Here is a 17,077-nt window from a genome sequence, read left to right as displayed (position 1 = left end):
GTGACTTCTGGATTTAAAACTGAGCTGTGGTTTCTGAGGACTGGCAGGTGGGATGGGCCCAGAACTTGGGAAAGGACTTCTGCCCCTGGCTAGAATGCCTGGCTCTTCTGCTTCAAGTTCCTTCCTTCCTTCTGAGGAACCTGGAGCAGGCCAGAGGCCTGTCCTGTGGTGGCTGTCTTTCCACTGCTGGATCCAGGTCTGGGCTTTCAGCTAACAGCCCAGTGAAATGACACTGAGGGGGAAGCTGGTGTTTGTCACCATGAAGGCCCATGGCATGCTGACAGTGTTTCTGTCCAGTGCTCTGCAAGTGCAAGGACGTAGGTATTTGTTCAGGAGGACTTGCCTGGTATTGACTAGCTGCCATTGCAGCACCCTTATGAGGTCAGGGCTGTTCCTGTCTTACAGATGGGGGACTGAGAGAGGAGAGGTTAAACACCTGCCTGATAGAGCTCACAGGAACAGGAGGGTTTCCACTCACTGAACTGTACCAACCGTCTGGGTCATTCACTAAGCTTTTACCTACGAAGATGGGGAGATGTGGCTGGTCAAAATATCAAAAATCCACAGTTCCTTCCTCAGTATGCCACAGATTTCCATCCACTCCATCCCATAGGGCACAGTTTTCCCATTCACTAACACTGCTCAGGTTACACGTGAGTGCCTTTGAGGTTCTACAAGTGGGCAGAGTTAGCAGGTCCCTTGGACGAAGGAGAGGCTGAAAAGCTAGGTCACACTGTTAGTCTAGCGAATGGAAGCTACTGTGCCTCTTTTACTTTCATTTTTTTTTTAAAAGATATATTTTTATTTTCTATGTGTGTGCCTGGTGCTTGCAGAGACCAGAGGAAAGCTTTGGGTCCCCTGGGACTGGAGCTACAAATGGTTGTGAGCTGCTATGTGGGGGCTGGGACTCAAACCGGGTTCTCTAACTGTTGAGTCATCTCTCTAGCCCCGGCCTCTAACTATTAAATACTAAGAGTCTAGAGGCTGGTGGTCTTTTTTTCTTTTCTTTTTCTTTGTTGTATTAGGCAGTGTTCTCTAGAGTCAAAGAATGTATATGTCATAAAAATACTAGAATGGCTTATACAGAAGAGAATAGGTGGTCAGTGGCCACCGTCACAGCAGACAGGTTGAGAACAGGCATCTGCTCGCTCCATGAAGCAGAAGGCCTGGAAGATTCCTGGAGAGCTGTGGTCTTCAGTACAGTCTAGGAGGCTGAAGAAGCTGAAGTCTTGATACCAGCAAGGAGTGGCAGGAGCCCAGGAGGAGGCTGGGGAAGAACAAGGAGGAGGGGTGATCGGGTGGGAGGGAGAGGGAGAAGAGGAGGTGGAGACAGTCAGACTCACTAAGCAGGCAGGCAGGCAGGCAGCACCAATTTCCCCTCAGCTCTCTGTACCTGGTTCTCCTGGAAGGTGCTGCCCCGTCTGTGGGAGGGGCCTGGGTTAATTCTCCCTGGACCTCTCCTCACAGACCTGCTCCAAGTGGCAAGGTGACAGGGTGGTACTGGGGCTCAAACCTAGGGCCTCACATAGGGTAGATAAGCACTGAGCTACACTGGAGTCTAAAGTTTAGTACCACTCTGAATCCACCACTGTTACGCTGTTTCTGTATTTCAGCAAGTTGTAATGATGCAGTCTGTGTGGCCGTGTGCTGTGCCCACCGCTCCTTTACCCACCATGTGCTGTACCATCGTTTCTGTACCGGGCTGTACCCACTGCTCCTGTACCAGGTGAGCTGGGAAAAGCACTTCCTTGTGCCACAGGCCCAGGATGGCTAAGTGAGGATCTGTTCCCTGAAGACACAAGTGGAGACCCAGACACCTGAAATACCTAGAGATGTGTCTGCATTTCCCCCTTTAGGAGAAAACTGACACTCATTCCACAAACCCAGGAACCAAAGGGTTTACAAGAAACGTGATGAAACTTTATTCAAGATAAGCTAAGGATAGGAGCAGATCATCAAATGAACCCATTAGATCCTGTTTCACAAATATTTTCACCAAGCAACACATGGGTGAAAGCTCAATGATCCGGGAATCCATCACATTCTCACTCTTATGAAAATATGTTAAAGAAGCTGTTGCTGAGAATGCACGGAGGAGGAGAAGTACCAAGGATGGGAAGAGTCATGCAGGGTCAGGGCAGGTTCAGCTGGACCCCTGGATCCCTCTGCGGCAATCCAGTTCAGAATCACCTCTGCAGGAATGCAAGGTCACAGGATGCTCTATGTGGGCACCTCCCGTGAAGGTGGCCCCTTTAGAGAGGCTAGCCCTCTACCAACCAACGGAGCATGAAGACTTAGTTTGAATGCTCTGTTCCCCAATCACTGTCTACACAGCAGTTTCTGAACCACCTTGATAGGAAGAGAGGGGGGGAGGGAGAGAGAGAGAAGGGGGAGGGAGGGAGAGAAAGAGAGAGAGAGAGAGAGAGAGAGAGAGAGAGAGAGAGAGAGAGAGAGAGAGAGAGAGAGAGCAACTTTGGGGCAAAGGAAAAAAAGCATGCCCTTAAATATGTATTCATCAAGAAATTAACAAATGCTTGACATTAATAAATACAATTTTAAAAAGTCTTTGAAACCATCAAAACTACACAAATAACCTTCTTTGAAGATACAAATTAAAAGGTGGCTGGTCAAACAGTCATTTTTAGTGTACAGGACGTTATTCTGAAGGTCATTTGTGAATTTAGACAAAAGTTGGTGCTGTGGCTTAGGCTCCTAGACCATGAGGTACGTGGAAGGAGCCTTGGGGTGCGTGTAGCTGCTGGGTGAACAGCTGCACACTCATCAAGGGGCACTCTTGCAGGGGTTCTGCAGCTGTGCCAGCAGATACTGCATGGGTACCTGCTCTGCTTATTGTTACTTTTTTTTCTGTTGTTTTTTGGAATCCATTTATTAAAACTAGTCTTGAAAATACAAATTCTAGTAGATCCTATTTTCTAAGTCTATCTTCTTTCTTTCTGAGACTAAACACCTCAAGACCTCCAGTTGTCTGTGCCCACACTGCATGCACCCTGATTCCTCATGCCTTGGTTGTCAGGGTCAGAATGGCCGGTAATGGAACCACTCTCCAAAGTGGCTGAGCCCTTTGAGAAAGAGTTAAGTAAGCCAGTAACCCATTCTAAGTAAACCCCGACAGGACGCGCCTGCCCTAGAATTGCACTCCATGTTCAAATGGACAAGCTTGGCCTCGGATTCCCATTTATGACTGCGGAAGGGAGGGTGGGAAAAGTCACTGATCTGATGAGCCAAGGAGTGCCACTTGTCCTCCTGAGGAGTCACAATGAATAGCCAGGGTATCTTCTAAGAAGATCACGATGACCCTTTTGGCTGTGTCTCCAGGCAGCGCCTGCACACTGTGTATGTGCTTCAGGGCCACTCTGACCATCTGGTCCCTTTCCTGTGGGGTGTGGACTGCTCCAGGATCATCTCCCTCTACTCCTGATTTTAAGAACTGTAGGATGTAGAACTGGATCATATCCCCATTCCGCTCAAGAGAGTCTTGTATGCAGGGGAAGTCAGAGGCACTGGCGAGGCTCAAGAGGTGGAGCAGCGCCTGGCAGATGTGGGTCCTTAGGCTGGCACAGTACTTGAATTCCAGGAAGTCTGTGGTGTCCTCACTCTTCTGCAAGGCAGTGACCAACGCATTCCAGATCTGAGCGAACTGTTCTAGAGACCCGTACTGTGCTCTCTTGCCTGGGATGGAAAGGGCTGCGGCAGATCTGATGCGCACTTTGAAGTTCTTGCATGACATCACAACCGATGTCAGGGCCTTGTAGGCCTGGGAGGTCCATGGAGCTGACCCTAGGAAGAATTCATAGTCACTGACACCAGTGAAGGTTTACAGATAGGCAGGGTGAGCAGGAGAGGAGTGGCGGAAGCATGCATTTTGTGTTTACTCCACTCTCATCATAACCCCATGTGGTGGTTTGAGTAAAAATGGCTCCATTGGCTTATATATTTCAATGCTTAGTCATCAGGGAGCAGTACTGTTTGAGAAGGATTAGGAGGTTTGGCCTTGCTGGACAAAGCATCACTCGGGATATAGGCTTTGAAGTTTCAAAAGCTTATGTCCGGCTAAGCCTCTCTCTGTGTATGGATCAGGATGTAGCTTTCAGCTACTGCTCCAGCTCCACGAGTGCCACCATGATCCCCCCATAATGATAATGGACTAAACTTCTGAAACTGTAAGCAAGCCCCCAGTCAAATGCTTTTCTTTATAAGAATTGCTTTGGTCATGGTGTCTCTTCACAGCAATAGAACAGAGACTAAGACTCCTCTTAAGAGCAGGGCAGCAAAAGCCAACCTATGGGATCCCAGGGAAGGGACTAACTACTGATCTCTGGCTTCCCTCTTTCCCTAGTCAAGCTTGCAGCATGATCAAAGCCTCTCCTGCCCAAATAGGATTTGATCTGTCCAAAGGGGCAAAGCTTGGTGGAAGACACAAGGATGGAACGGTACCCAACCTGCTCCTGGAGGTGCATGGCTGTGCACCGCATGCAACAGCCCTATTTCTGTTAGCAAAAAGAGTATTCCCTTCTCAGACTTGCCACAGCACATTGTACATTTCACTGTTAAGAAATAATAACACTTCTAATGTCAAGAATAAGAGGCTTGCATGGTCTTTTTCCCATTTCTGTGCCGCTGTCTCCCAGGCTCTGCTCTGCCTGGACATTCCAAGAGGTAAGGATAGTGGGCCAGCCTCCCCTCCCCTCACATGGTGCCTGCTCTGCTGGCCCATGTGGTTTTCTCCTCCAAGGGACACACCCTTAGCTCTCCAATCCTGTCAGAGGCAGAGATGTAGGACCACTGCTGCCATTCCTAGTGGCTGGGGTCTGTGCACAGAAGAAACTACTAGCCCAAGATGACGTGTCAAGCAAGGCTCATGGTATTCGGGACAGTATGATGGGGACAGAAGTCCTGAGCATCTATTTCTGAACCAAGAACTTGTGCAATTTGAACCTATGCCCTCTGTGCCAGAGGTGACACTGTGGACTTGGCCAATTTCCTTCCTGTCTTTTGCCCTAAGTATTTAATGAGATGGCATTGTAGAAACGAGCTAATACTCTGTTTTAGTTTGCTTAACATATAGAGTATTTTCTCAGATTATAAAAAAGGTATTTGTAAATATACTTTCAAAATGGCAATAAAACACCCCATCACACACACACACACACACACACACACACACACACACACACACACACTCTGACTTATTTTATCGTTCCACTAAACTTGGTTCCTGCTGTCTTCTACTCGTTTGACAAAAACCATTGTCACAAACACTTGTAACAACAACAGCACAGACTGGTATAGCCTTCCTAAGAGGATGTTGACAGGCAAAGCGAGGGAAAACATCTTACCAAGTGGAAGAGCGGGGTTTTTAAAAACATTTCCTATTGCATAGCAAGCATTCCATCGGACTTTCATAGCAGCCTCGTTTACAACAGTAGAAATCAGAGCCTGGATAGACTCCTCAATGATTTCAGCAAACCTGGGTCTTTCTATGTGAGTGGGTTGGAGAAAATGAAGCAAATTCCCAAGGGCCCGGACTGCATTGCTTTTGACCTAAAACATAAAAGGCCTGAGAGTTATTTTGCCAGAGATGTTTCAGAAAGTAGAAATTCCACTTTTAAAAAGACCCTCCATGTCTTAAAGCAAGAGAATCAATGAGACATGAACCCCATGAGGGTGTGAGTCCTAGGAACTACGCATGCTCAGCTGACCCAATGCTTTTTAAACGTACCATGTAACGGGCACATGCAAGCTCCCTATCTGTCTTATTTCTCTTTCTTTCTGTTTAAATAACAGATAAGCATGAATGTAGCATGCAATATGACAACGAGGGAATGCCAGTACTCTCTGTAGGACCCGAGGCAGCAGCATAAACTGTAAAAGGACGGAGTGGGCAGCTCTCCTCTCTGAGTGCCTGTGAACACGGGATGGTTTATGACTGACAGACCACCCTGCTGGAGCCGCGCTGCTTCGAGGGTGCCCTCATCATCTTATGTGTACCTTGTCTTTGTCCGTGGAGGCATGAATCGCAGACTGCAACATTTTCAAGAGCAGGAGCCCAGAGAACTCATCCTGGAAACTTGGGTCTGGTGTGTCCCTGTCCCACCCAAGGCACACGGCGGGATAAAAAAAAAACACAACTTAAATATGTGCACACAACAATACCATCACCAAGTAAAACGTTCAGGAAACAAGTTTGACAGATCTTTCCAGGTTATACATGGAGTTGTGTGGATATGGATGTGGGGGAGATCTGGGAGGAGTTAGACTAGGGCAAAATATGATTAAAATACATTGTATATAAAAATGTTTAATAGACAAACAAATAAAAACCGTCTGTATCCTAAGAGCAGGGCAGCTATTACTAAGGGTTCACATTCCTTCTAAGATATTTTCTACAATGTAGGTGAGTGTTTACATCAGAACAAGGTATTTCTGAACATGTATACTGTTATACAATAATATGTATTTGAATACATAGTAAGAACCTACTAGGTTTATTGCTTAAGGAAATATTCAAACAAAGTAGTAAAGGTGTCTGTATAATACGGGGAATTCTTGCTAATTCCTTCAAAGTAAGTAGGAAAGACACCTTTAGGAGTTCTGGAACAGATGCTCCCAGGGTAAGCAGGCTGAATCACTTACATGTTGACGATTAGAGTATCTGTTAGGTTGCCCAGGGACCAGGCTGCTTTGGCACGCACGTTTAGTGACTTATCTTGGAGTGACATCAATATGGCATTTGCTGTGTCTGCAACAAATATGACGTCCTGTACAACAAACCAGGCTATGTTACTCAGGGAGCTCACACCGCTGCCGCTGAACTTCACAGTTCACGGTCCCAGAAAGCTATAAATAAACCTTGATGATAATTTTGATTTAGAAATCAAATTCATCTATGGACTCGACATGAGCCTGTGACAGTTAACATTTTGTTCTGTGCTTGGGTTGATTTCCACCTCCAAGCCACACTCTTTGCACCACACACCCTTCTTAGAGATGGACGTCACACGTAAGAATAAAGGAAAACTTCACCGCCTTCTTAGAAAAATGGACATCAGCTTTCTCAATCATTACTTCCACAAGGTAATGCCCTCTTTTTCATCTTTAGTTAATCATTCACTAATTAAACATTTGGCTGCACACAACAGTCCCAGGCAGTGTGTCAAACAGTTAACAAATGAAGCATGGGTACTGCACACTGTAACAGCAATTAAGGAAATCTGATTACACAGCAGGTTACTTTCCTTCCCTCACTGTCAATGCCGAAGCTCTATGCCCACAAATCCACCAGTGTAAAGGCTCCCGGGAAACAGAGGAGGGCAAGACAGGCTTACTCTCACCTGTCTGAGACAGGGGAAAAGCACATAGACGCCAAGGGCCCTGGAGGTCGCAGCTTTCACTAAATGGTTCTTGTTGTCATTCAGGCCAAGCAACATTGTGATGCATAGAATCTGCTTGTCATTCTGCAGAGAAGGTCCACAAGAGAAGTGAGATGGAATCACTGTGTGCCAAAGTCTTCCACAAGCAACTGACCACTGTGACCTCTGGTGCCTGGACACCGGGGCAGTATGTGAGGCATGATTTTGGGCAAGGCACACACAGCACCTCATCACATTGCCACTTTCAACTATATAACAAGATCTTTCTCATCTTTCTGCTTTATCAGGGTTGCTCCTTTATAAAAGCTAACTTACTCAGCTAAGGACAGCTCAAAAGCTACTGAGGAATAAAGAACAGGAGCAGAATGAACATGCTGGTGTACCCCAAATCCGACACAAAATCCTCACCCAAGAGATGGGATTAGGAGGCGACAGGCTAAGCGAATAGCCCATGTGGAGGCCATATACCAAGTATGTCATACGCTGTTGCTTCTCATGTGACTCCTCTGTTAAGTGGATAGTACATAGCTTTAAAGAAATTCAAGGAGTCAAAGAGCTGGGGTGGAATGGCTAGGATGCGGACCCAAGACTTTTCAACTCAGGACACGCAGTGTTTCTCAAGTCTGTCTTCGGAGCTGTGCCACTCACTCCCATACCTGCCTTCTAAGGCCCAGGAAGCAAGGCTTTCCTGGGGGAGCAGACGTCACTGCCCTCACTGCAAACTCAACAGAAATGGTTCCTTTTTTCTAGAGAAGAGGCTGAACGATCTCAAAACAAAGAGTCACATTGGAGCCCTGCTGCCCAGGACATGTGGCTAGGTTACCGGCAGACTGCTGAAGGCCTCTGGCAAGATGGAGGACAGGGCGTCACAGGCGCTCGCCTGGAGAGTTGGGTGCTCTGAACTCTGCAGGGCTCGGGGCAAAGGACCATTCAACATCGCAGTCCAGAACATCACCACCTGGAACGGAGGCACAGTTAGAACCCCAGCACAATACTCACAGTGGAACCCGTTGAATGCCTTGCCCATCAGATGCAGCTTTGGAGATGAGACGTTTTGCTGAAGCAGTAGCTTTTTAAAAGTGTTTTCACTGGTCATCTTCCACAGGGATGGAAACAACTTCTGAAATAACTAGCCAGACCCAGTAGGATATACAGTGTAATCGAGGTGACAGCGACAGTGATGAAGACGATATGATGATGGTGGCAGTAACAGAGGAAGCAGCTGGTTTTTGAAGGCTTTATCATAGGCCAGCCATTGTTCTAAGTGACTGTCATAATCAACTCATTTAAATTCTCAGCACAACTAAACCAAATCTACTCCACTACCACAATTTCTATCAAGAAAACAGAGGCACTAAATACATTATAACATCCGGGTCACTGAGAACCTGGATGCACCACCATCCTGCTGGACTCTTTCAATGTGACCCTATTTGGGCACTGGAGGCTGTGCACACCAGTCAGCGGGTTTAGAGAGAGAGCTGGAGTGGTTTCTGTCCCCTCCTGTCTGTAGCATTGCCTGGTGACTTAATCTATGTAAGCTTTGGCTCCTCTTCAATCTTGAAGTCTATAATAAGATGTGACACTGTGTGCTGAGTGCCAGCACTAGGGCATGCTAGCTTTCAACTTGAGAGGCAGGCTCGCTGTAGGCACTTTGAAGACTCATCTTATCATAACCCCCCACCCCCAGGCATGTGTCTGAGGTGTTCTTCTCATCCTTTATAAAAATCCCTGGATTTCCAATTAATTTCAGAATTTGTGTTTTGGTTTTTCTAGTTTTTGTCCAATAGACTCGGTCCTGGGCTTTGCTATGTACTGTTTTTGCCCACATCCTACCTTAGCTCCTAGAAACAGCCTGATCATAGTTTTACTTGGTTAGTTTGGTTTTTCAAGACAGGAGTTCTCTGTGTAGCTTTGGAGCTTGTCCTGGAACTCATTTTGTAGACCAGGCTGGCCTTGAACTCACAGAGATCTGCCTTTCTCTGCCTCCAGAGTGCTGGGAATTAAAGGCGTGTGCCAACACTGCCCGATAGATTCTTTTTTAAACTATATACATATGTCTTAAGGGCAGAGGACAAACTTGGGTGTCATCTTTAGGAACAATGTCCAGCTCCTTTGAGATAGTTTCCTACTGGCTTGAAGTGACCCAGTTAGGCTAGACTGTCTGGCCAGTGAGCCCCAGGGGTCCTCCTGGCTCTGCCTCCCAGCACGGGGATGAGCATCTGCCACCATGCCCAGGATCTTTTTTGATCCTGGGGATCTGAACAAGCACTTTGCCAGTGAGTTCTTTTTCTCCCTCTATGTGTCTCTCTTTGGTTTTTCGAGACAGGGTTTCTCTGTTTCTGTAGCTTTGGTGCCTATCCTGGCACTCGCTCTGGAGAGCAGGCTGGCCTCGAACTCACAGAGATCTGCCTGCCTCTGCCTCCTGAGCGCTGGGATTAAAGGCATGCGCCACCACTGCCTGGCAAGCTCTCCCTCTCTTGATCAGAAGGTTTCACAGGAACCACACAGAGAGAAGTGAGTGGGTTCATGTTCACTGAGCACCCACCATGTGCTAGCATCTTCCCATTTTACTCCTCTTTTAAAAAGAATCAGTCGTGATTTCAGACTATTATTTCTGTTTACAATAGCAAATAAGCTCATAAACACATGCTCAGACCTGGTTCCGTGCCTTCTGTCTCAAACTCCCTGCCTCTTTCCACAATCCTAGTTTGTTTCTTGAGCAGGCAGAACAACTAAATTAAGCTTTCTGCAAGCAAACAACTGGGTTTATCATTGCTGGTTAGTTGTATAATTAATCCTGCTCCATAGTGAATTCTAAATAAAACCTATTCTGGTGAGTTTCATGTCAGGCTAGATTATACATTAGGTTCCTTTTAAAGAAACATTAGTGGACACGCATCTATTGAAGTATGCTTCACAATAGCCAAGACATGGAAACAACCTAAGTGTCCATCAACTGATAAAATAAAATGTGGCACATGTATACAATCACATAAGTACAGCCTCAAAAAAGAATGAAACCCTGTCATTGACTGCATCATGAATTTCACTTAATTATATTAAGTGAAATATGCCAGGCATGGAAATATAAGTATCACACAGTATCTTGGATTCCTGGAGCCCGTACAAGTGAATCTCACAGGAGTTGAGAGTAGAGGGTGCCTACTAGGGTTCATCAACAGGTAGCAGGTTACCTGTTGATTAGATATAAGGAATAAGAAGCCCTAGGGCTGTGTGAGATGCTCAGCCAGTAAAGGTACTTGCTATGCAAGCCTGGTGACCGGAGTTCAATCTCTGGAAGCCACATGAATATGGAAGTAGAGAACCAACTCCACAAATTATCTTCTAACCTCCACATGTGGGCACTGGCACAGATACCATACCCAGTAATAATAAATAATTTAATGAAAACATTAAAAATTAAGAATTTCTGTCATCCTATTCCACATCAGGAACACCATGGATTTGTTGTGAATTGTATTTATTAGTATTATTAGTGTGCACATGAATGACACATGAATGTGGGCATATCTGTCACAGTGCTCATGGGGATGTCAGAGGAAAACTTTGGTTCTTTATGTGGGTTCCAAGGATCACACTAGAGCTGTCAGGTTTGCATCCTTCGGCAGCAAACACCTCTATCCATGGCGCCATTTTGTTGGTAAATCATGGTTTCGACAGTGGAAGAAATGATACTATCTGCTCCACTTTTTTACCGAGCCGCCCATGAAAAGCACACTAGAGCACTTGGGAGAGGACCCTGGCAAAGGAGGAGCGCTTACCATGTAGATGGGTACTCTCTGCTCGGGAGCCATGTTGGAATCTGGCTTGTACTGCTGTATCAAGCCTGTACCCAGTTCTTCCAGAAGCTGCCCAAAAATGAGAAATACAAGAAACGATCTGTCAGAGCAGAGCATTAGCACTATGGAGGTCACAAATAACATGCCTTTCAGTTTGGAGACATCTCAAATCAACAGGAAAAGCTATTTCTCTTTCTTTCCTTTTTTTAAAAATTATTTTTATATATTTTTTCCTTTGAGACAGCGTCTCATCATGTATCCCTGGCTGGCCTCAAAGTTAGAGATCCACCTGCCTCTGCCTCCCTCATGTGGGGCTAAAGGTGTGTACACAACTTAAGAACAGTCATTTCTAACTGGTTTTTCTCTTCTCAGCAACTATGACAGAGGTATTCTTTGAAGGAATAAAACCAACACCTATGCACAGTTAGCCAACCCTGCACATAAGAACCAGGAGAGGAACACATCCCCTCCTCACCTGAAACCTGAGAAGCCACAGAAGAAAACAAGTCACTTATAATGTGTTTACCTTCACGCTGTGGAGTTGAATGGACGGGTTTGCTTCACCCATGCACTTACAGATCACCTCGCCAAGCTCCATCAAGTACAGCTGAGCCATTGAAAAATAGCCCCTTGCCAGGTGAGCCAAAACCTACGCGGAGAACGGTCAATTAGCTCATCTGAAAGCGGGCAAGGCTGCACAATGTTTCACTATTTCAGCAGCCATTCACACCTAACACAGACCTTACGTCTAGCATCGGAGAAGAGAGAAACAGTCATAATCTAGCTACTGCTGGCTTTCGTCCGTGATGCTCTGCTGGCTTGTGGCATCTCACTCAAGCCTCAGGGTAATCCTTTGATGTACATTTTTATGGATTTTATAGCTGAGAGGACCAAGGCGGAAGGGTAAAGGGTGTGCTCAGTGTCCTGAGCTGAGTCACGGAACTCAGCTGTGATGGCTGTTCTTCCCTGTCACCTTGACACACCTGGAGTTAACTAAAACCCAAGTGGCTGGGCACTCCTGTGAGGGTATTTTTCTTAATCATTTGATTTTAATCAGGATCTTTTGAGGTGGGAAGATCCACCTTTAATCTGGGCCACTCCTTCCGCTGGCAGCCTAGATGAAAGACATGGAAGAAGGAAGCTTTTGCTCTCACTTTCCCTAGCAAGTCCATTCCTTCACTGGCATTGGAGCCTACTCCTTTGGGATTCTGGTGTATGCTGAAGACCAGCTGAGACATCCAGCCTCATGGACTGAACAACTACTAAATTCTTGGACCTTCTGTTGGTAAGCAGCCATTGTTGGGATAGCTGGACCACAGTTTGTAAGTCATTCTAATAAATCCCATATATATATTCATTCTATTAGTTCTGTTGCTCTCAAGCAGCGGTTCTCAACCTTCCTAATGCTGTGACCCTTTAATACAGTTCCTCATGTTGTGGTGACCCTCAACCATAAAATTATTTCATTGCTACCATAACTGTAATTTTGCTACTGTTATGAATTGTAATGTAAATACCTGATATGCAGGATATCTGATATGCAGGATATCTGATATGTGACCCCGCCCCAAAAGGGTCACTTACCACAGGTTGAGAAACTGCTCTAGAGACCCCTAACTATACTTCAAGCCTATGTCTTAGACTACACCTGAGTATTTTCTTTTCTTTCCTTTTCAAAATGTTTGTTTATTTATTTACTTTGTGATGGGTTCTTACTGTGTAAACCTGGCTGGTCTGGTACTTGCTATGAAAACCAGACTGGCCTTGAACTCACACAGATCTGCTTGCCTCTGCTCCCAAGTGTTGGAATTAAATATACAGGCCAACACGCTCTGAAAGGGGGGATCTTCTTCCTTCCAAAGAGCAATCTTTTTTTTTTTCAATAAATAGATACAAGATGACAACAAAGAATTTATAGAAAATTAACTTTAAGTTGCCGAAGTCAAACTTAACCATTACATCCACCTGTCATAGGATACTTGGATGTGGCTCCAACAGTCTGGAACCAAAGAACAGAAAGGAATATACTCAACAATTACAAGGACCGCCCCAAACAAAACAACAGAGCAAAGGTCACACACCTAAAGGTGAGGTACTTGATACACCTGCCCCTCAGTCCCCCTCCTGAGAAGGAATGGGCCCTTCCTTGCAGACAAGAGGACATGGCGCTTCCTACCTGAAGAGCCTCCAGTCGCATGGGGCATGGTTCATAGGTGCTTCCCACGGCAGAGCCAGCATCGCTACCCGAGCAGGAATCCTCCTTGGGCAGCACCACAGTGGAGATGCAGAGTCGGATGAGCCAGCAGGGCTCTGCAGATGCCTTTGGCGAGCTGACTGACACTTCCTCCAGAGAGGATCCCCCAGGGACTCTGTCCCAGCAGTCAGGAGTGCTGAGGTGAGGAGTTGCTGAATTGCTGCTGCTGAGCCCAGAGGAGCAGGGCTGCTGCAGGAGCAGCTGGACTTCTGGCAAAGGGGCATGAGTGGACACTATAGCTCCTAAGAGTGTGAGACTTGACACTCGAACGTTAACATCTGTCCAAAGAAAGTCAGAGCATATCACTAAACCACTGTCGGAAGTGCTGCAGTTATCCCTGATGGCAATTAAAAACAGCTAGATTTTTCTTTCGTTAGGTATAATTAAACTCCTAACTGCAGTTCATAGACAATATGGGACAATATCATGAAACAACAGTATGAGAAATCAAGAACACTATTCTGCAAGACAACTGACTAGCATATCCAAATGAGAATACTAGAAAAAAATCGAAATAGGGGTTGATGCTTCTTGATTTAAAAAGACCACAGAACCCAGGTATGGAGCTGTATACCTGAAAGCCTAGCACTTGGGGGCAGGAGAGATGGCTCAGTTGGTAAGAGCACTTGCTGTGCTCCACACGGTGCAGCTCACAACTGCCTGTAACTCCAGTTCCTGGGGATTCTGTGCCCTCTTCTGACCTCCTAGGTACCCACATACACGTGCATGTACTTAGCCACAAAAATAAAAACAATGCATCTTTACAATCCTAGCACTCTGGAAGCTGAGGTAGGGGGACATTTGAGGCCAGCCTGGGCTACATAGAGGGATCTCATTTCAAAAACAAAATAAGCAGAAACACTACAGAGGTACACATGGTAACAAAATGTTATTAATCCTTGAACTTGAATGATCCCAGGATTTAAAAGAAAAAAAGCTATTAAAAACAAAACAAAACAAAACAAAAAAACAGGGTTGGGGGAGGTATCTCAGTGATTGGGGCAATTGCCCATAAACATGAGGACTGGGGTTCAGATCCCCAGAACCCATACAAATGCTAAGTGGGTATGGTGGCCCACATATAATATTTATATATTAATGTAATTAATTATATTAATTACATGTTAAATTAAATTAATTATTTAAATTAATTAATATTACATTAATTAAATAAATTAAACATATCAATTAATTATATATTAATATAATAATTCCAGTGCTCAGAAGACAAGACGAGGCATCCCAGGAGGAAAGTGTCTAGCCAGAGATCCGGGTGCGGCTGAGAAACACTGTTCAATGAATTAAGTAGAAAGACTGAAGGTCGTTCATGATGCCAGCCTTGGGTCTTCACATGTGTGTGCTCACATACATAAAAGCCCGTATACACATGCACTCACACCGCACATACATAACAAATGAGAAGAAGTTGAAAGTTTGGTCAGCATTCCGTTTTCCGCATGTGGCTGTCAGCCACAGCACCATTTGCTGAAGAGTTATCAGCTGATGCTGATGAATGTGGGTACGCTACTAGGCTCTCTACTTTCTTCTACTGATCTATATTCTACACAGTCTTTACTGTAGTTTTATAGTAGGTTTTGAGGTGTGTTGACACTCTCAGATCTTTATTTTTCTCCCTCCCAGAAAATGCTGGGGCTCGAACCTGGAGCCTTGCACGTTCTAGGCAAGTGCTCAACTACTGAGCTCGTCCTCCAGCCTAACTTCTTCTCTGTCAGCACTAGGTTTCCTATTCCAGGTCTTTTGGCTGATAAACATGAGAAGCTATCGGCCAATGTTATAAACAATGACCCGCTGGGCTTTTGATTGGGATTACACTAAACTTTAGATGGAGTTTGGAAGAACTGACACTGAACCCTATCCATGAACAAGGTCTCTTCCATTGCATCCATCACTTTCTAGTGTGCATATGAACCTTCTATAAATTTTGTTAGAGCCGGGCATTGGTGGCACACACCTTTAATCCCAGCACTTGGGAGGCAGAGGCAGGTGGATTTCTGTGAGTTTGAGGCCAGCCTGGTCTACAAGAGCTAGTTCCAGAATAGGCTCCAAAGTTATACAGAGAAACCGTCTCGAAAAAAAAAATTGTTAGATTCCCTCCTAAGCATGTTAAATTTGAACATTTTAACAGTGAAAACGTTCAAGTACAAAGTCAAACATTTGACAGGGACTGTTGAGATGTGTCCATTCTCCATCTCTGAAGATGTAATTAAAGGGAAACAGCTAGAGTTAGACAAGCAGCCACTTCCTGTTATTCTTTTATGCTGCAGCTGCGGGTGTAAACAAAGGAAACTACAGATGAACAACCCACGTGGAGTTTATTTACAGGAAGAGCGGGGAGGATGGGGTTGGATTGTCAGCCAACCCAAGAGGAGACAGAGAGAGAGAGAGAAGGTGGGGGGGGGGAGTTGGACCTTTTAAAGGGAAGATTGCGCATGCGCACTGAGGTTTCACACACGTGCAGAGTCCGGGTGACATGTGATGACGTAGCATGTTTTCCTGTGTGTGCCCCGCCTGTCTTAGGGGGCAGAGTCATCCAGGTGCATGTTCTTACACTACACCAGGAGCCTTGGGCTCTACCTTGTACTTCTGCTATCCCTGTGATGAGAAGCCTCAGATAGGACTTAGCTTTCTGTGTCCTGATTTACAGACTGGTATAAGGAGTGGGTTGAACCTGGCTTCTCATGAAAATCTTACGGGACAGGTGCAAGTCTTCCTGTCCTGAGGAAATTGGGGTTCTGGATGGGTCATAGCTGTGAGAATGCAAGAAGTGGGAGTGAGATGTAGATTCTCAGACTGACTCCAGGGCCAGTGTCCCTCCCATAGCATTCCAGAAAACACCGCACATTCCAGAAAAACCTCTGCAACTCCGACTGAAAACTCAGACGTAAAAGGGAGCCTGATCTGCAATCTTGTAAACAAACAAAAAGGAACATTCTAAAGGCCTCTTTAAGATGAAGTTTGTTCACTGTCTTGAGAAAGTCAAAGCAGCACCCAACTCACAGTCAGCTCTCCAGCTTCTTCCCTTCCCCCAAATGGCCATCTGGTACCCTTGACAAGCTGACACTAAGCAAAGAGCTTAGAGCTGGGGAAACACTCTCAATACTTCTCTCTCTTTAAAACACCGACAGTCTACAATTGATAGATATAAAGAAGCAATTTGCACTACCAACCTTTATGGCGGATGTAAGGCTTTATGTGGTTCCAGACTTTGGTCAGCAAGCTGAGTTTCAGGCGGTTGTAGGGGGCATTTGATACTAGATTTGCAAGGCACTGTGACAGAACAGAAACATATGTTCACACACACAACTAATAATATTTTTATATTTATTTTTGTCAGCATGTATGTGTATGTAGAGGTAAGAGGGCAACTGTGGGAATCTGTTCTCTTCTTCTACCACATGGATTCTGGGGATCAAACTTGTCTTGGTGGCAGAGCTTTTACCCATGGAGCCATTCCACCGCCCTCCGATGCCCAATTTTAAAGGTCTATTTACTAAAAGAAAACCAGTCTTTTTTTTTTTTTTTTAGTTTTTTGAGACAGGGTTTCTCTGTGTCGCTTTGTAGACCAGGCTGGCCTCGAACTCACAGAGATCCGTCTGCCTCTGCCTCCC

The 17,077-nt window shown here is 45.5% G+C and overlaps 1 protein-coding gene across 1 annotated transcript in view; it reads right to left on the bottom strand.

The window, feature by feature from the left end:
- Positions 1 to 1,898: 1,898 nt before the first annotated feature.
- Positions 1,899 to 17,077, bottom strand: part of Heatr6 (HEAT repeat containing 6) — a 28,678-nt gene continuing 13,499 nt past the window's right edge. Inside the window, exons 11-20 of the mRNA XM_027426446.2 lie at positions 16,637 to 16,736; positions 13,371 to 13,726; positions 11,721 to 11,843; positions 11,177 to 11,263; positions 8,215 to 8,349; positions 7,353 to 7,475; positions 6,655 to 6,779; positions 6,010 to 6,106; positions 5,358 to 5,562; positions 1,899 to 3,798 (exon numbers count right to left, since the gene is read on the bottom strand). Of these exons, the coding sequence (XP_027282247.1) occupies positions 3,227 to 3,798; positions 5,358 to 5,562; positions 6,010 to 6,106; positions 6,655 to 6,779; positions 7,353 to 7,475; positions 8,215 to 8,349; positions 11,177 to 11,263; positions 11,721 to 11,843; positions 13,371 to 13,726; positions 16,637 to 16,736 (1,923 nt within the window). The 3' untranslated portion in view covers positions 1,899 to 3,226. The remainder of the gene's footprint in view (positions 3,799 to 5,357; positions 5,563 to 6,009; positions 6,107 to 6,654; positions 6,780 to 7,352; positions 7,476 to 8,214; positions 8,350 to 11,176; positions 11,264 to 11,720; positions 11,844 to 13,370; positions 13,727 to 16,636; positions 16,737 to 17,077) is intronic.

The sequence above is a fragment of the Cricetulus griseus genome, chromosome 7, assembly GCF_003668045.3.
Source record: "Cricetulus griseus strain 17A/GY chromosome 7, alternate assembly CriGri-PICRH-1.0, whole genome shotgun sequence".
Classification (NCBI taxonomy): domain Eukaryota; kingdom Metazoa; phylum Chordata; class Mammalia; order Rodentia; family Cricetidae; genus Cricetulus; species Cricetulus griseus.
This window is presented reverse-complemented; position numbering and strand designations above follow the sequence as displayed.